This window comes from Conger conger, chromosome 15, assembly GCF_963514075.1.
Source record: "Conger conger chromosome 15, fConCon1.1, whole genome shotgun sequence".
NCBI lineage: Eukaryota > Metazoa > Chordata > Actinopteri > Anguilliformes > Congridae > Conger > Conger conger.
This window is the reverse complement of record NC_083774.1, coordinates 19002724-19022763: the sequence shown is the minus strand read 5'-3', so window position 1 is coordinate 19022763 and position 20040 is coordinate 19002724. Positions and strand designations below refer to the sequence as shown.

The 20040-nt window shown below is 40.6% G+C and overlaps 1 protein-coding gene across 1 annotated transcript; it reads right to left on the bottom strand.

Moving 5' to 3' along the window:
• Window positions 1-4005: 4005 nt before the first annotated feature.
• On the bottom strand, window positions 4006-18328 carry LOC133111937 (myosin light chain kinase 3-like). The gene is made up of 13 exons (XM_061222578.1): window positions 17771-18328; window positions 16538-16634; window positions 14960-15380; window positions 13047-13543; window positions 12698-12803; window positions 11199-11292; window positions 10106-10215; window positions 8419-8560; window positions 8243-8313; window positions 6937-7065; window positions 5352-5504; window positions 4497-4632; window positions 4006-4080 (listed from the first exon to the last, which is right to left on the bottom strand). Exons 1-13 carry the CDS (start codon window positions 18326-18328, stop codon window positions 4006-4008), a joined length of 2589 nt encoding a protein of 862 aa, XP_061078562.1.
• Window positions 18329-20040: the final 1712 nt, after the last annotated feature.

Here is a 20040-nt window from a genome sequence, read left to right as displayed (position 1 = left end):
TCCACCATGCAGTCTGTGCTTAGATCTGCAAGAACACAATGCTATTAGCATGCAAGATGAGCTGATTGTGAATAATTTCCTCTTGGAGAGTTGTAATTACTAATTATATGAGTGAGTAAGACGCTGTACACTTGCAGTTAGGCTAATCCCAGCAATCAACTTTCAACAATCTCTGAATCAGTTGAGCTCACATGCATAAGAAACACTCCAGGTCAATTGCAGTGTGCTTAGCTGTGCTTATCTCTGGACCACAGAACTGCCGAACAGCTGGAACTGCTATCCAAATCCAAATTATATTTGTTTAAGATAAATGCTGAAGAAAAGAAAGGATAGAATTGGATAGGGTGATACTGTATAGTAGAGACAATTGTGCAACACAGTGAACATTTGTCATTTTGGAGACCACTCAACCATTCAGACTGACAATGGTCTACTGTGGTGTAGATGGTTGAGGTATGCAAGTATGTTCTCATGAAAAATGGCTTTGACTTAAAATGGCTTTTGATTTAATCCCAGGGTTTCCCTATGTTAAATGAGTGGAACTACTGTATGTGGAAAGTTGTATTGCTTATTCACATGGATGTTATAATACGTGTCATTTGAACCAAATTACATAATTTGCTCTTTATTTCTGCGGTGGGCATCGTAATTCTAAAAAGGGACATCAAACTTCATGCAGTTTGTTTTTTTTGTGGTCCAGCTAATGAATCAGCCCCAGTCTCCAGATTGGATAATAATTGCATTCGTAGTCACACTTGAGTGAGCACTGATTGTTATGTTTGAAACAACATACTGGCATTTGTGTATAATTAAATGGGCTACTCTTCTGCCTGAAAGGACTGTAGCCCATCGCAAATGGAGGTAAGATCACTTCTGGCTGTCTTCCACCGGAGGAACCTTCTCCAGATCTCCAGGAAGTTTTTCTGGAACTTAGGAATGCTTTGGCCTTTCAGTTTTTGAGGCATGCTTCCTCTCCTCCTTTTCAGTCCCTGCTGGCAAGGTGCTTCTTTTCTCACAACATTTGCAAGAATCACCTAGGAGACCGTGCGCCATTTCAAATACCACTGACTGGTCTCACCCCTGAAAGCCAGGAGCACTTTCCTGTGAGGCCATTTCCATTCCAGCAGGCACTTGAAATACAAGGTCTTTTTTGAAGGCAATGTCAAACACCATCAGTTTGGAATCAAATTTCACTCACTACAATTCCTTTTATAATTATCCACCTAGTGCTAAATAAATGGATGCATTTGTTTTGCATACTGAAAGGTTTCCCAGGGAATAAAATGTGGCAGAGTGCTGTCTGGGTGATCAGGTGAAAACCTGGCTACAGTTGGTTGAAAAGTGAAAATATTCTGGCCAGGCTATATCCAAGCTATAAAATCTGAGCTATATTGAGGTTAGCCTAGTCCAGGGGTCGGCAACCCTGGTCCTGGAGAGCCGCAGGGTGTGCTGGCTTTCGTCTCCACCTTAAAATAAGCAACCGATTTAGACCCAAGAAACCAGGTGAGGTGAGTTCACTGTGTAATCAACGGCTTTCATTGATCAATTAATGCCAAGTAACAACGAAAGCCAGCACACCCTGCGGCTCTCCAGGACCAGGGTTGCCGACCCCTGGCCTAGTCCATTTATGTCAAAATGTCTCTCAACCTAGATTTTAGATCAGTCGATTTATAGTTTGTGGTAGTGATTATGGTTACAGGACAACGTTGGGTCAAAGAGTCAAAGTTAGTAAATTAGGATATGCATTTGAAGGCTGTGAAGGATGGATGATTTGGAGATGTTGTCTTGCCGTAAGTTTTTACATATTATTTTCTTTAATCATATTGCTCATGCTCAGAAAAAGACTTGGATGTCCTACCTTTCACACGGAGGGAATAGTTTCAAAGACTATGGCTCTGTGACTGATCTTAAGACTGTCTTTTAGTTTGTTATAAGGCAAGTCCCTTATATTAGTTTATTTTATTTCTCTCTCAAATAATTCCTGCAGTGAAAAACAGTATTGAGAGAACAAAAGGAACAAGACCATTACACAGATGGACAGGGTAATTGTGAAAAAACCATTGAAATTGGAGAAACAATAAATTCAAGATTTCAGAATGATGCACAGTAGCTAAAGAACAAGATCTTTATTTCTTCATGGTGATTCTTAGGGGGTGCAAATAAAAAGTGACAAGAAAAATAGAACTGAAATGGCTTTTTTTTTTAGTTGTAAACTATGTAACCAGTTTGCATAAATATCTTTAACATTTTTAATAGGTGTAAATTCAAATAGAGGAATCTAGCATTACAAGTGAGTTCACAATGAATAATTAATATGTAATTAAAAGCAACCTTCACAGAAGGTAGGAGAAAAGGAATATATAATTTGAAACATAATGGATGTTCAGCTTTGCTCAGCAGTATCACCGCTGTCGGAACCACAACCAAACACGCTTTCTTTCGAAGTACAGTAATTATCTCCATTTCTTCAATTAACTACATCAAAGTTTGCATGCTTGTGAAAGTCCCATGAAGAATGTGAGATTAATATTTTCAAAGAATCATTTGAAAAAATATATCACGTATAATGAAATCAGTATACACAAAGGAACACCCTGCACATTTTTGTGTAGTGTGCAATAAGTGAACTGAACACAGTAACATTTTACAGATTGATTCTAAATATGCAATATCTCTGAAAATGTGCTGTATGTTAAATTATTGTTCTTCTTCTTCTTCTTCTTCTTCTTCTTATTATTATTATTAAATAATAATAATACAAGATTGAGGACCACACACTGAGAAAGCCGTCAGAAGCCAGAAGTGGCTACTCAACCAAGACATCATTCATTTGAAGTTGCTATCATTAAGGTATTAAGTTTCTGCCACTGCAGACCACTGCAACAAACTGTGATTTTACCCCACTCACAACAATTGGGTATCCAACATCTGAACATTGAGATTGATTCATGTGGTTCAAAATAATCTATGAACAGATCAACTTCAAAGAGAACATTTCTGGATATTGGTAATGTAAACAAGGGTCAAAGTGAGTAATTGGTATTGCTAAAGACTCTGGTTACACTTTCATGGAGTAAGTCTGAAGTATGCCTTCGTTGCCACATCAGAACATATTTGTAAAGCATTCATAAGCATAGTTGCAAATATTATTGTCAGAGAGTTGAGCATGGATTAAATAGTGTTAAATAAAGTTCATGATGAGTGGAGAATATAATTTCACGTTTTTTTTTTTTTTTTTTTTTTCATGTTTTGTCCTCCATGTATTCATCCATTGCGTGTGCTAAACAAAATCTAAAACCAAAATAAATAAACACAAAATCTGACAGAAAATCTGTATCCTACCACTCCAGTTTAACTTGTTTTCCTCCCAATTCAGAAGTCCTTAATTGTAGTGGGCGCTGCTGTGCATTGCACAGTAGAATGTGAGCCAAGATGGCGATGTGAAGTTCAGCAGTTTACTTGAGTTCAACAGATAGTGTGGCGTGTGCCTTGATTCAATCAACATACACTGTAATGTGTGGTTATTTCTGTTACTGTCAACTTCCGGTCAGCTCTGACCAATCTGGCCCTTCTCCTCTGACCTCTAACATTCAGTTTCTGCCCACAGAACTGCTGCTCACTGGATGTTTTATGTTTTCCGCACCATTCTCTGCAGACTCTAAAGAGACTGTTGTGTGTGAAAATCCCAGGAGATGAGTAATTTCTGAGATACCCAAACCACCCAGTCTGGCACCAACAATCATTCCACGGTCAAGTCACTTAGATCACATTTCTTCCACATTCTGACATTTGGTCTAAAAAAAGTTGACCATGTCTGCATGCGATTATGCATTTAGTTGCTGCCACATGATAGGCTAATTAAGTATTTGCATGAATAAAAAATAAAAAAATCACATTTATGGATAGGTGTTGATTGAATCCAAATCCAAGCCAAAATATTAATTGAGTGTTAGAGCTATGCATCTGCACCAGAAATTAGGGTAACTCGATAGAACAAGTTACTTGTTATGCCAGCTTGACAGATTGACTCTGGCGAAACTTCTTCAGCCTGTTTGCTGCAGCGACCACAAGGAAGTGTTTCTGTGGAGATACAATTAGGGCCATGGTTTAACACTCTAACAATTTAGAGACATGCAAGACAACAGCAAACTGCAAAACAAATACGGGATTTAAAAATGTATACAAATGCTATGAATGCGATAAATGTTTGCTGTCAATATTTTGTATTCCTACATCAACAGAACATATAGCCATATCCTTAACACTACCGTGATACATTGTATGGATAGACAGACTCCACCGAACTGATCCTGAATCAGTTTCATTGTTTCTGTTTATTGTTGGGGTTGAATGCAGGGAATTGTAGCTACAATGGATTAGCTGTCGCTACGATGTTTTTAGGGCCTAGCACACAGTTGTGTGCAAACACACAGTGGCCTTGCTTTGCACTGTTTGACATGTAAATCTGTCCCTGGTCTGTTTAAGCCTCCCCTTACCTTCCACTGACGATGAGCGGCCAAGTAACGCTGCAAGTGGAGCTGGGACTTGAGGCGAACCCGCTGCATCTTGGCCTTCTCCTCCAGGTTGTTCAGCCAGCTGTGCTTCATGCAGCCAGTAGCACTCATACGGCTGCTGCAGAGACCAGGAAGGAAAAACGCAAGGGCTGGAGGAAGCTATGGGAAACAGCATGAGGCCTGTGCTCTATCGAGGAATAAATTAATCTCTTTTGTGTCAGGAAACATTAGATTTGGAGATCCAAGGGTGTGAAACTTGCAACCCAGGCAAAGCCATCTGCTCAGCAATGAAAGTCCACAGCACAGTGTCTCACTAAAATAAGTCCTTTCAATGGTCTGGCATTGGGATGAACATCATTGCTGTCTATAACAGATAGAAGTTACACGTTCAATCGGAGATTCATGTGTTGAGTACGTCAGTAAAAAGAGCCCTGCATTTAAGTTTTACGTCATTCCAACCCCCTGCCTCAGCGACAGCACTCTAGAAGCTGAGCCACAACCAGCTGTGTGGAGGCGTGCTGTCACATAGCACCTTCTGACCTCAATGGAACATGCTGGAATTACAATAAATAATCCTCAATTTGACTCACTACATTGCATTAGAATCACTTAGCAGGTTCTCTTCCTCAGAGGAACTTACAAAAGTGGAGAACATCAGTGTTAGATATCAGAAAAGTGTGATATCACCAATAAGTAATGGAAGGCCTGTTTATAGTACATTTGTAGGAAATATGGTTGAGCAAACCAACAATTAGCATTCAAAACAAAAGTAAACACCATTGCACAGTTAATCTATCTTTACATCTATCTTTGGTAAAACAAGGAGCAGAGGAGTACCACTTCTCTTGGATGAGCAGCCTCGAGATGAAGTCTTTGGCTTCCTCAGAGACGCTCTCGAATGCCTCTGCATCAAAATCCCAGTTGCAGTGGAGAATGTTGTTCATGGTCTCTGCGTCATTGTCCCCCAGGAAAGGAGATAGGCCACTAAGACTGATATTGAGAGAAAGAAGATATTTAAAGCAAGATAATTAACTCCATTCATTCATGCAGCTGCTTTCATAATCGCACGGCTGACAGGGAACGAGGGGGCTGTTCTAGCCCTGTGCCTGCCGCTTTGACCTTAACTTTTCATTTGGAATATGTTGAGCATTCACCAAGGTTACCATGTGCATGCAAACAGATTCACTAAACTGAGGACACAGTATGAGGACACCGTGAAACCAACACTTCTTAGATTAATAATTTCCAATGTGCTTCGACAGTTCATGGTGTTCAGATTAGACACTATGACCGTGAATGGCATGAGATACATAAACATAAACATATACATAAACATATACATAAATACTGGTGTAAAACAGCTCTCAAAGTCACATTGGTAACTATCCTCATTGGTTTAGGCTGAACATGACTGAAGTCATATGGACACATTTGGTTCAGTAAAAGTGATATACATAATGTCAGTAATTTATCATGATCACAGAGTTAGTTAGCACCAGCACTCTAGTCTAACTGACTGTGTGAAATAGGTCAAGTATGTGTTCCTTTTTTTGACCGAAAACTCATACAACAGCTGTCAAGTACTTGACTAATTGAATCAGTTGAGAAAGACCAAAGTCAACACAACACGATAATTCATACAGGGGCAGGGTGCCAGGGCATGCAAAAGTGTCAAATGAGGATTTCAAAATAAAGAAATAAAGAAATAAATAAGGGGTTCTCCAATAAATCAAAAATAAGAAAAAGTATATAAAATGAAATCACAGACATGTGCAATGATGGCTTCGTGCTACAATGTTTGCCGTTGCCCTGCTTTTGCCATTAGAGCATGGCACATGAGGTGGTAGTTCTTCTATTTCGGCTAGCTCTTAATGTCTTCATGTACAGCATCTTCTTTTGATTGGCCATTTACGAAATAAGAATGGTAATTTGAGATGGTGAGGATTTGGAAAGGACACATCTTTGTTTGCCTCAAAGGAAGTGAGCGGAGCTGAAGCTAAATTGGGTTTATTTGTGAGCAGTAAAGAATGCTGGAGCGGAGGGAAAATTGGACGCTCTGAATGGATCATTGCCTGCTGGGAAAAACCCTTGCCCTGTAATTACACCCACTGTGCACTTGGTTCTTTATTATCCTGCCAAGCCATCTCTCCTCTTAGGCTTATTTTCATTTGAACTTAAATTAATATTGAGTACCCACAGGGTCTCTTGGAATATTCCGTCGATTTGAAGTGTAAAATAAAACGAGTACACCTACAGAAAAAATCACCTTCACGGGCTGGCAATTGTATTAACTTTTAAAATGCTATTTCTCTTTCTCTATTTATCTAAATACATTTTCCTCGCCTGCATTATAGGTCTACTGCATTGCTTTTTTCAGGATGGCAACCCAAGGCCAGACTGTTCTTGACACAGTGATACTCACAGCATGTATGTGATTACTCCTACACTCCACATGTCTGTTGGGAATGAAACAAAGTCATAGTTGACAACTTCAGGGGCGAGAAATTCTGGTGTGCCAAAGTTCACCTTCAGCTTCTCTCTTGGCTTGTACCTGAAGAGAGGAAAACAAACCATGAATTTCTTTGTTAATAATTGTAGAACATTGAAACCTACCCTGCTGAAAAAACAGCTCAAGCTATATTTTGAAACAGCCGGTAGCAGGTTGACCAGTTCAGACCAGCTCTATACTCAACATGATTTGACAAGCTCAAATTGTGTTTTGAAAGTGCCGGTAGCTGCTAATTCAAGCCGATCATAGTTGGATTTAGATTTTTGTCATCATTATGCAGAAATACTGAATGAATATTTGAAGCGCATGCTAACTACATGGAATGTTCTGGAGCAATTGCTATAGTTAATAAAAATTAATGTTTCATTTTAAGGACTATTTGTCACTGTGTGGACTACAAGCCATCAAGAAAATTGTTCAAAATCTCCTGTTAAGGATGACATTGAGCTCTCCAAAAGAATGCTACAGCCAAGTGCTATTGTAACATTGTCCCAGCTGCTTGGTATTGTGACACAATGATGAAGGAGCTCTGCCTAACAAGAGACTATAATTATCCTGGCCTTAGTGCGAGTGACACCCACTTCTAAACTTTAACCTTCACACACCTGAATTATAGTGGAGCATCATGGAAATAAAGAGGTAACTGGACACCACAACAGCTACACATGGATGTGCATGCACTCTCTCTCACACACATACAGAATGAGCGAGCGACAGACAGAGACAGAGAGAGAGAGTGAGAGAGAGAGAGAGAGAGCGAGAGAGAGCAGCAGAGCAAAACAAGACCCTGTGCAATCATTTTTTATGGGATTATGAAGCCACATAATATGTACTTTTTTTTAACTTTTCCATATTAATACACAGCTTAACAATAATAATTCCTTCTGATCTACTGTAAAGTGTGTCATTAAGAAAAATGCATTTGGCACCCAACATGGGGCGGAGCATATCCAATTCCCACCTTAATTTGGAATGGAAAATTGACTGCAACCATGGTAGCCCAAATGGCAAGTCAGGAGAGAGCAGAAATCTCGACTCTCTCCGAAAGAAAAAATGGTGTCACCTGCTGCTTCTTTTCACACCCCAGAGTACAACAACTACTCTTGTGTGGAGCTGAGTCAGATGAGTTCTTTCTGCTCAATATGAAGATGATTTTTAATGATTTCATTATTTTAATTGCACAGGGTCTTTATAACGTGTGTTTGTTCCACAAACCTACTTTCTCGCCAGTCCAAAGTCAATTATCTTTATCTGATTTCCTGTGGAGTTCACACAAAGAATATTTTCTGGCTGTAGAGAGAAAGGAAAGAGAATAAGACATGAGAAAGGTTTTCAAGAAAGGAGTCAGTGTTCGACAGGGTGGAGAGTGAGGATGGAGAGAAGCCAGTCCGGTACCTTGAGGTCGAGGTGGAGGATGTACTGTTGGTGTAGGTACTGGACACCCTCAGAGATCTGTCGCATGAAGACGATGGCATCCAGCTCAGTCAGCATGTAGTTCTCATCAATGATTCGGTCAAACAACTCGCCACCATCCACGCTGAAAAATAGAAATGCCAGTGGGCAAATCCGTCATGACTGACATTACAAATTGGAGATTTTTGTGACAAGTAATATTGTACAGCTGCCATCGTAATTGTTAAGTTTAAAGGTTTTTGGTTCACTAGGCCCTTGTTTGACATGAAAATATTGTCAATTCATCTTTAGCTATGTGCTTCTTTGTGCTGTGGTGGAAGTTTGTCACGTGACCAACGATACAAAATCATGGACATGCAAAAAATCTAGTCAGATTTCATTCAAAATTGTCTTTAAACTACTGGAAGTAGAAAATTGCATCTTGCAGAATGTAAAGGCTATATTTCAGTAATAAACACAGAATAATAATAGAAGAATTTATTTTTCCAGTAATTACATAAATATAGTGTGACTGACGTTACAGTGACTGACATGACAACTTGTCCACTTACAATAAGCAGCCCTCAAGACAACAATTTGCATGTCTTGGGTTGGCAGAGTTAAGTATAAGAGTTCTAAATGGCATGGAACCACTAATATTGCTTAAATTGTAAACAATTATATTATTCTAACACTAATTTCACAGCTCCACTGCAGCCATCAATGTCAGCCATCACTATCAGACATTGGATGCTGAGGGAATGAATCCATCGCAATTAATGACAGTGGCTACACTGTAGACATCTCCTTACGTCCAATGGCAGTGTCAAAGTTAAAGAATCGCTGAGGTTCATTCCTCTATGGTTGACACGCGCATCCATTCCCATATGATGAATTGATTTTAAATGTAGTTGTTCTGCTTGGTTTTTTAGTTTAACTTCATACAAATGATTAAGCGGGTAGGTATTCACTTCGGCTACGCGATCGTGCATGTCTTGCAGGTGTCATAAACCTGCACAGCTACCTCTAACACATTTGTTCCCGCCAAAACTTCAAGTACAGATGGATGACGAGTGCCTTATTATTGAGGTAGAAAAATAAAATTTTCTGCAAGACCCAACCGATTATCTGTACATTGACAAACTAGCTGATGTTTGATGGCTGCAGTCAAGCCGTTTAAATGGCACTTATTTGTGGGAGCCACGTGTAAAATATGAGAGGCCTCATGGATAAAATTTTGGTCCATGTTCACCTTTTGATGGATTTTGATGATTTGATGATTGATTGAAAGATTTCGCATTCCATTGCATTTCCCTATAATACCCAGTGTTGTCCAAGGAAAATGTTAAGACACACAATCTTTGAAATACCCATACAGTCCCAGTTAAGTAGTGTTGGAGTATGTATGTACATGGAGACCATAATTATTCCATGTCAGTGTGCCATTTAAATTGACCATTTCCACTTGTGAAAAAGAATGTGAAAAAAGGAGTTTGGGGGGTGATGGATATTCTGTTAAAAGCACTACAGGGCAGTACCACAGTGAGGATATAAGATTATCCATCTCCCACTATTATTAGTCATGATGCACAAAGAACAAAGTTGAGCTTAAAATGGGAAGCACAGAATAACACCTTAAAATGTCCTTTGGAAAGTGTGTGACATATTGACATTGAAGCAGCAGACTTACTACTCCATTATGAGGGTCAGGTTAGTGCGGGACTCAAAGGCATCGTAGAGCTGGATCAGATTGACGTGATTTAACTGGTTCATCACTCCTATTTCATTCTTCACTTCCTCCTGCATTATAGATTACAGAGGGAAAATATGAAACTATGGATAAAATGAGGTAATACATTTGTAATAACAGTAAAATGACTATTAAGAATGCTCCAGTAAAATGGCTGTTACACAGGTCACCTTTTCAGGTCACCGCCACCAGCAATTATCTGGAACATCAGATTGCAATATTACCTTTTTGGACATTGCCTTATTTTAACATAATGACTGAACAATGGTAAAGCATGAAAAAGATGGATGAAGAACAAAAAAGCTATTTCCTAAAACGGGTGTAACTAAAAGTAATAGTTTTTCTAAAGGTAGCTTGGAGAAACAATGGAACAGAAGAATGAAAGAATGGTAATTATAAAGGATGAATGGCTGTTAAAAGCTAACGGACTCAGGGTTAAAGGGTTATCACAAAAAGAGTCATTGTACACAATGTGCCTGTGTCTATTCCCTGTTCTTCACCCCAGTGCCTCAGGGTGGGAGGAATGGTAGAAATGTGTTTCAGTATCTTACTGTGCAACAGGTGGTACCAATGGAAGTCGTAAATTTCTAATGTCAGGAGATTTATGACTGACTAGATTTCCATTTTGTAACTGCGCAACACTGGAAAGTTTTTACCTATATCTGACCCTTACGAGAGCTTAACAGGGAGCTTAACCAAGCCAGAACATTACAGACAGCCCAGCCTTTAAGGGGGCTGCTAAAGTACAATAATAATTATACACAATAACAATCATGCATCTGGCCAGAGATGAGGGGAGAGAAAGACGCATTGAATGTGACTTTTTTTATCCACTCTGGAAATGAATGTAGGGTTGTAAAGTGTTCAAGCCAAAGTCTGAGGAATTAAAGGGGGGAAATAACCCCATCAATCTGCTGTGAAAAATCTGTCAATGTAGTGTAATGTGGGAGACCTTGAGAATAACGTGCAAGCTGGACCTCTTCAATCAACTTCACAGGAACCTCCCCGACCATATCTACAGCAGCACACTCACCCTGTCCTTTAAGCCTTTCACTTTTATTATCTTGGCAGCCAGTGTCAGGCCCGAGGAGAGCTCCGCACACTTGTGGACCTGGCCAAAGCGTCCCCTGTGAGAACACACACACACACACACACAAACACATACAGATACACACACACACACACACAAAATATATACACGCACATATACACAAACACACACATACAAATACACACACACAAACACACATACAGACACACACACACACAAACACACATACAGACACACACACACACACACACAAACACATATACACGCACACATACACAAACACACACACACACACAAACACACATACAGACACACACACACACAAACACACACACACATATACATAGACAGCACATGTGCATTGACAAACACACACACACACACACACACACACACACACACACACACACACACACACATACATGCATACAAGATGATGAGGGTTCTGACAAATAGCCTACTTTCATCAAAACAATATACACTGTCATCAAATTTGTTCATATTTCCTTAATATTAACCAGCCATTAAACAACTAGACACCCCAAATTAAACACTGACATAAAAATATGTGTTATATGTTTGTGTTCTATTTGTGTTTACTATGGTATGCATATCATATTTTTATGTGTGAATTTAATGACACAACATAAAATAAATGTGCACACAGTTTCAATTGCAGTGTATAAGAACACCCCCCCCCCCAATTAGACAATGAACAGGGAAAGAGCTGTTTGTGAAACTATGAAAAGGAGTATCTGAAGGAGAATAGCACGGTTACCCATGCTACCCAACCCCCCTATTCCGTGAGGGCCACTTATTTTTAGTCACCTCCTACTAAAAGTTCCCCGCTGGTATATCTGTTCAGTTCAGTCCTCTGACACTGCTGATGTTGATAATACCAGAGGGGAAATGTCAGCGATCTGTTCCAGCATTATGAAATAGACAAGCCAACACAGCCAGACCCCCACAGAGGGGTGATATTCAATCTTCACTGTGAGAGGCATACAAGGAGCTGAGGTGACCAGCTGGAGAGACACAGCTAATCCCTTTGCTCCATCCGCAAGAAAACAGCAGCATCTTTCTGTTTGTCGTTAACTCAATTTATTTTTGCAGAGTATTAAGCCGGGTCCATTTGTAGAGCTTTCTCTTTCTCCCTGGGGACGTTTCAGTGAGTGCACACCCTCGTGTCTGGGAGAGCTCTGCCGAGCAAACTCTGCATATTATCCTACTGATAAGGTCGCACAAATGTATCCCTGGTGCTACTTGAAAAGAACATTTCTGAAGGTGCACCCTCACGTGTTGATTGACATGTCCTCCATTTTATGATGAATGGAGGACAGGGTAAAGGGGAAAATCTTTTTTCTTTTTGGCAAAAATCACACAACCGAGTATCCAACTCCGCCCACTTTCAAATATTCTTTCCATTTTTAAATACAATAATCTGTAAATCTTTGCCAGAATGAAAGTCTAGCAGTACTCACCCTCCCAGCACTTCATGTGGTTTGACAGCATAATATGAGGTGATGGGAACCTGCTTGGCACTCACAATACGGTGTTCAAATGGAGCAGGCAAGGGGGGGCAATCATCTGAAAAATGACAATGACGAAGAAATTGATCTTGCTTGCTGTCTGACTGGATCAAAGGGCAACAGCATGGACAGAATTACTTTTGTGGTACGGAGTCCAAAAGATGAATATTTCAGTCACACATTTATCTCTGAATGTTTCCATGCTAGTGTGGTCTGGAATATGTCCTTTGCTATTATTACTAGCTCACATTAAAAATAATACAGACTCAGTAATAGTAAGAATGACCGTGTGACCACTCACCGATGACGAGTGGCAGCACCTCTGGAGCTTTCACCGCAGTCACTGAGGTTGAATTTGCCTGGTTGCTACATAAAGTCACCTCGTTGCCAGGTTTTTTCTTGCCGTCTTGTGTTATTTCAGCCTTTTCCTCAAAAACGACAGGTATGGGTTGTGTTGAGTCACAAGGTCCAGGCAAGACTTGCTTGTTCTGGGACAAGCTCAAAACGGACTCTGTCTGAGAGAGTCTCTGATCTTGTCCAGCCTGGGATTTTGATTCTGGTTTTGGCAGACTGGCTATCTTGGTGCTACTGTTGTTTGGCTGTGTCACAGTGGTGCTGCACTGCTGTGGGATCCCTGGGGGCAGAAGGTCCTCTTTTTGCTGTCCAACCTGATGCTTGACTCGTTGTTCTTCCCCATGGCCTTTACTTAGAGTCTGAGAACCATTGGTTCCTGGAACCTGAAGTTCCTCTACCTCAGACTCCTGGATGGGTGACGTGGGGATCAGGGTCCTCTCCAGCCTGAATGGAAGCCAGAAGAGCATGTATCATTTTAATTGTATCTCACTATGTGAATGGTGAATGATACAGTATGATTCTGAATGACTCTGTTCAGGATCCCATCACTGCCTCAGTGCTGTGCAGTCAAATATGGTGATTAACCTAATCCTGTTCCAAGATGGGTACAACACAGTTCTCCACAGCTACAGAAATGTGTTACAGTTTTTCACTTAAAGTGGTATGCATTAATAGCTCCATTCATCCTTTCCTTCACTGTGTTGCGTTCTGGGCACAAAATGAAGAAGGAAATAGGTTCTGAGAGGGGCAACACGATGGGTGCTGGCTGGGGAATATCCATCAATGTTTTACGGGGATTATAACTAGTGTGGGTTTTCTCAAACGAAGAAGACAAATGAACATGTTCTAATGCTTAAGATTGTGTGGAAAAACAACCCCCCTGACTATGGTCCTCCAGAAATTGGATTGCAAACCACTCATTTGCTTTATATAACCTTCAGGCATGCAGATGACATGCTTTTACATGAACTATTCTCATCGTCATGGGAGAAAGGGATGAAAAGAAAGTACCACTGGGTAGCTACTGTCTTGAGTAATTGGTGTATTTTACAAGAGACAGCAACATTCACTATACAGGGTTACAGTTTGGAGGGAGGGAAAGATGGGTAAGGCACAATTTTATATCTATCTGAAATAATGTCATATTGCTTTTGAAATCTCGTAAAGCAAAATCACCAGGTACTGTATTTTGGAAAATGAATGGTTCCTTTGGGAACCAATATTCTATCCCAATACAGAATGGGGTTTTTTATCTTTTGAGAAAGTGTGTGAGCACTTGAGTCACTTTTATCTGGAACATGAAAAGTCAGTTCCATTCAGTTTTGAGAGCTCATTCCACTTGTATACAGTGCACAATGATCTACTCTATAAAAAATGTCATTAAAAGCCAACCATTTTCTAGTGACAGAAAATGTACTTCTGTCTACTACTTCTTTCTCACCTTGGGGTGAAGTTATGCTTTGTTAAAATTTGATTAAGTGAGGATTAGTAAGGATTATTTTTCCAGGACAGTGATGTTAGGAGCATAGCATGTTGTTTTCAGGGTGTAGTTAGAACTGTGCATGTGCCTTTAACGGTGGTTGAAGGGTAATTTTATATCACCTTCAGGGCTGTTGACAGTGTTTAAGGGATAGTATGTGCTGTATGTGTAACTGTTGAAGGATCAGCACGCTATGGTCCTCCCCAAGACTTCTTGTAAAGTATAAGTTGTCCTTTGCCATTTGAATGTTTAAAAAAAATGAATATTTAGTAGGCTTATCAAATTGAACAAACTCATTTTCTTGCTTTTATGAATAATTGGCTCCACTGATTTTCAACCCTGCAGTATTTATCTGATTTGATGTTTGATGTATATACTACCTCTCTAGCTTAGCATCCACTGTGTCCTGGTGTTCTGCCTCAGGCTCTTCCACAATGACAGCCTCTGGTTCCGCTGCTGCTGTTCCCCTGCAGGTTCTGTTGTCCTGTCCCCTGGCCTCAGCCTGACCCAGCTCTGCCCTGTCCAGGGCCGCCCCAGAGTCCTGGGCATCTTTGATGAAGGTCTGCGATCGGGCAGGCTCCCTGCTGCAGAGGGTCACTTCCTTTGCCCTCCGAAGGCCCTTGTTTGGAGCGTCGTTACTGTTGGGGCATGGTGTGTCTGACTGGGCCACTGGGTCCAGCGGGGTGGGGGCGGAGGTGAGAGGTGAGGGGGTGGAGTCAGGGAGTCCTGACTGACAGATGCTTGGAGTCGCAGTGACAGGGACATCGGCTTTGCTCTGCAATGCCAGTCTGTGGGTGACTTCTGCAGATATGGAGAGGATAAGGGATACTCTTGCTTAGAAAAAAATGTATGCAACATTTTTTTATTTCATATAAGCAATTATGAAGCTAATATATATTAAAATGAAAGTAACATAAAATAAAATATTCACAAGAGAAGAACACATGCAGACACACACCCACACGCACATGCTCACAAACACACATTTCCCATTAGTTATATTGTGTCATACTGTATGAACAACTGAAGGCCAGGTCCTTAACCTTGCATTCAACTAGTAAATCCAACAGGAATCCCATTACAATTCAGCATTTTGAAAGTGTTGCCTTGTGGATATACAGTGTATATGTCAAGATAAAAATGCATATTAAAACATATTTACATCAAATACAGCTGGCAAAGACATTGAGAAATACATTTTGCTTCACAGATGTATAAATGTCGATGAATATATTTTGTGATAGGTGTACATTTGCTTTTCTGTCATTTCCATAATCACCCCTATGTAGTTTTTAGTATTGATACGGTATTGTATTGATGTATTGATAACATGAAATAATACTTGATAACACTACCAAGAGAGTATTATAATTGCATCAGCAGCCCACACCAAGCTGCAGCAGCAGAAGACGTATTGGTTTGATCCGTTGTGTGCTCAGAGATGCTCTTCTGCTTACCACTCTTGTAATGTGTGGTTATTTGCGTTACTGTCACCTTCCTGTCAGCTTTGACCATTCTGGACCTTCTCCACTGGACTTTTTAATTAACAAGGCATTTTTGCCCACAGAACTGCTGCTCACTGGATGCTTTTTGTTTCACACCATTCTCTGCAAACTCTACTTTCAGACTGTTGTGTGTGAAAATCCCAGGTGATCAGCAGTTTCTGAGATATTCAAACCACCCTGTCTGGCACCAACAAACTTTCCACGGTCAAAGTCACTTCGATCACATTTCTTCCCCATTTTGACATTTGGTCTGAAAAACAGCTGAACCTCTTTACCATGTCTGCATGCTTGTATGCCTTTAGCTTCTGCCACATGATTGGCTGATTAAATATTTGCATTAACAAGCTGGGGTACAGGTCTACTTAATAAAGTGCTCAGTGAGTATAAATTGCTCTTGAGAACATGTTTCACATTTGCATTAAACTTAAAGAATACAAGCAAAGGCCCGCTCACCTTCAGCAGCATTAGTGACTCCATGTTGGACTCTGGTTTCTTGACTGCCGTATTTGACTTTTGGTTTTACTGTTTTATCTTCTGACTTGTCCTTTTTCTGGAGAGAAATGCATTTATTTTCTTTAAATAAAGTGAACCTTGGAATCTAATCTTTATTTACACCCAAATCCTCTTTTTTAAAATCTTCTAATCTTTTAATCATCTATTTTATTCATGGGAGTTTATGATCTCGTAATTATACAAATCTATTTGCACTCCAGTGATGCCAGTGCATGGAAACTGCTGACAAGCATGATAGGAAATTTTAAGTAGAATTAACTTATTTCACTTATTCATTAGTGGGAGTTATTTTGATAATTTAAAATGTTTTCCCCATTCTCCCCATGTTCTTTTGTCATCCTTTTGTTTAATCTGCATATGAAACACATTATGATAAGTTTTTCCATCCGTTACACTGTAGAAAATATCTAATATCTGACTGCAGATGTGTCTATATGGAGCCCAGACACTCTCATCTATTCACAGCCTGCTAAAATTGCAAGAGGCCCGACAGCAAAAATAAAAAAATAAAACATAATCCTATATTATATATAAAATAATTATAGCTAGCAACTTCTCTAAACTACAATGTTTTGTTTTTTTAACTATAAGAAAATCATTTTTGTTTTAATGATCATTCCCCTTTTCTGCAGAGACCAAAATTAAAGAATCATTTTGTGTGGGTAACCAAGAAAAAAATGGCTATGAATCACATCAAGCAGACACGCAGAAAAGTACAAGTACAATCTGCCACATCCACCCACTACACAGACTAGTTTACCCTGAAATGTCAACTACAATCCACAATATTTTCAAATATCTGGAGACCAGTGGTGCATACGTATGGATGCGAGCCATGATAAGAGATAGAGTCACACTTAGGAAAAGCAAGTCCGTTTTAAAGATACAATGCTGATTTAATACACAATAATACACAATGTTATTTGCCAACATTCACTAAACAAGGCCTAATTTAGTAACTGTGTTTGGGCCCCCCCTTGACTGCTCATACAAATTCTGCTCCTGCTGGAAACTCATGAGACCTCATACCTCTTCATTTAAATCAAAAGCTGGATGAAGGCTACGCAAATAAAATAAACAGAACTATACAGGGTCAATACCACTGGCGATGTAGGTGGCTTCACTCCTCAGTGACTTTATTACTGAGGTGGTAGGTTATCTGTATACACTGACCTCATCATCTCCACTCTCCAAAAGGCTTCCTTTTCTCCAGGGCACAATGCCTCGCACGATATACTCCACAATTTTCGAGCTCTTGAAGGTGTCGCTCACATATCCCAGGACTTTGTAAATGGCGGAGACGGAGCTCTCGATCCCCGTCAGCTTATCCTGCTGCTTCACGCCCTCCTGGCGCAGACTCTGCAGCAGAGCCACCGTCTCTGTGCACAGGGCTCTGATCTCCGAAAGCGAGACCGGGTCACCACCCCGGGGTCCCGCGACGGCTTCTGGAGAGTCCCCTGCCTGCTTCAGGGTGGCTACGTCCCTCTCCATGCTCCCCACGCTTTGCAACACCACGTCCACCTTCTTCAGGATCTCCGCCTGACCGCTAGCGATCCGCTCCACCTTCGCGTCGAGCAAGTTCAGCTTCGCCTCCAAGCCGGTCAGGCTCTTGGGCGCGTTGTTGGCGGGCTTCTTGACCGCGGGTCCTGCCCCTGAGACCCCACCGTTGTCTAGCTTGCCTCCTTCATACATCTTGGCAATACAAGTGGTCAGGGTCCTTTGCTTGCTCATTGTTCCAGGATGTTATCTCACCAATAAAGACCAACGTGGAACAAAAGAAGGCAGGGGATAAACGCTAATCCCTCCTCATTCCGTCTGCACCATGGATCTATTTTTGTTTGAATTGCTTTCCGGGCTTCTACAGAGATAGTTTCCTTATCACACAAACCAAGTTTTGTGGATCCCTTTGTCTGCATATGCCGGACACATGACACCACTTAAATAAACACCTTGGCTTGGACATGCTATCAGCCCATTTGTTGCTCCCCCTCCTCCCTCTTTTTGAAATGACCTATCGGGCCCTGTGGCAGCCAAGTTCATGCGCTGTCCTGACGTCAGCACAATGTTCAAACTCACCACGGAAGATGTTGTTGATTGGTGAACATGTAAGGAATGACCTTTTGAAATCTGTTCACATCTGCCAGGGCAAAGAAAGATGTTGGGCATTGGAAAGCTTGCCCTAGCATTCCCAGCTAATACTAACAGATTAATTTCTGTTTTGGCTGCTACTGTAGTGTTTAGTTACGGGGTCTAAGGGTTTGGCGACCATGACATCTAACATACTCTGTTCTGAGTTGCATTTAATCATACACGTATTGGTTGGAACCTGACATTATGATGGCTGACATGAGGTATAAACAATTGGGGACAAGGCATTTGTCAGGATAAACCAATGGGGACATGTTTGTCAATATCTCATTGGTGGTCACACCCCTAACAATCCTGGATAAGGCTGTTTATTGAAGAGAATGCTTGGGCCAGAAATACACAGAGCTTCCTGGCCTGCTATAGGTAAAATATGATTCAGATAGTTTTTTTTTCCATGAACAGTTTGCTTACCATGTGTGCGTCATAAAACCCCAAAGCATTATAACAATTCAATGAAGGTCCCCCAGGGAGGATTCTGTTGGATCATTCAATGATTCATATGGATCATATTTCTGTCAAGACTGGGGAGTCCTGCTGCTGCATTCTCCAAGGGTACATTCCTCTGAGCTGCCAGTCATGAATCATTCCAACCATTTGTCTGTTCCTTTCTAGTTATAACTAAGCGCTGTTTGTGGTAAATTTACCTTACAGTCCTCTGTACATTATTATTATTATGATTATTATTATGATGATGATTATTATTATTATCCATCCATCCATCCATTATCTTAACCCGCTTATCCTGAACAGGGTCGCAGGGGGGCTGGAGCCTATCCCAGCATACATTGGGCGAAAGGCAGGAATACACCCTGGACAGGTCATCAGTCCATCACAGGGCGCACACACACCATTCACTCACACACTCATACACTCATACACTCATACACTCATACCTATGGGCAATTTAGACTCTCCAATCAGCCTAACCTGCATGTCTTTGGACTGTGGGAGGAAACCAGAGTACCCGGAGGAAACCGACGCAGACACAGGGAGAACATGCAAACTCGGTGATTCGAACCCAGGACCTCCTTGCTGTGATCCGTGCCGCCGTATTATTATTATGAGTATTGTAATTACCATTATTATTTGATACAACAAAAACAAAAATGTAAAAAGAGTTTTGCTCATAAATATGCTGTCATGTTATTAAAAAGTGAATTAAGCATTTGCCACTAAATTAAAGAGAAATTGAAGAGAAATCACCGTAGCAATTACTTGCCATCTTAAAGGATCATTCAGGACACAGTCGCACACAATGAAGAAAACAAGGTCTGATATCTTGTAAATACGTCGCA

Bases quoted from the DNA above. Each gene is read 5' to 3' on its own strand.
- LOC133111937 (XM_061222578.1), bottom strand. From the start codon at position 18,328: ATGAGCAAGCAAAGGACCCTGACCACTTGTATTGCCAAGATGTATGAA. The intron at 13,544-14,959 runs GTAGTATATACA...GCTTCCATTCAG, and splicing joins GTGGATGCTAAGCTAGAGAG to GCTGGAGAGGACCCTGATCC. The intron at 4,081-4,496 runs GTAAGGGGAGGC...GTATCTCCACAG, and splicing joins CCGCTCATCGTCAGTGGAAG to AAACACTTCCTTGTGGTCGC.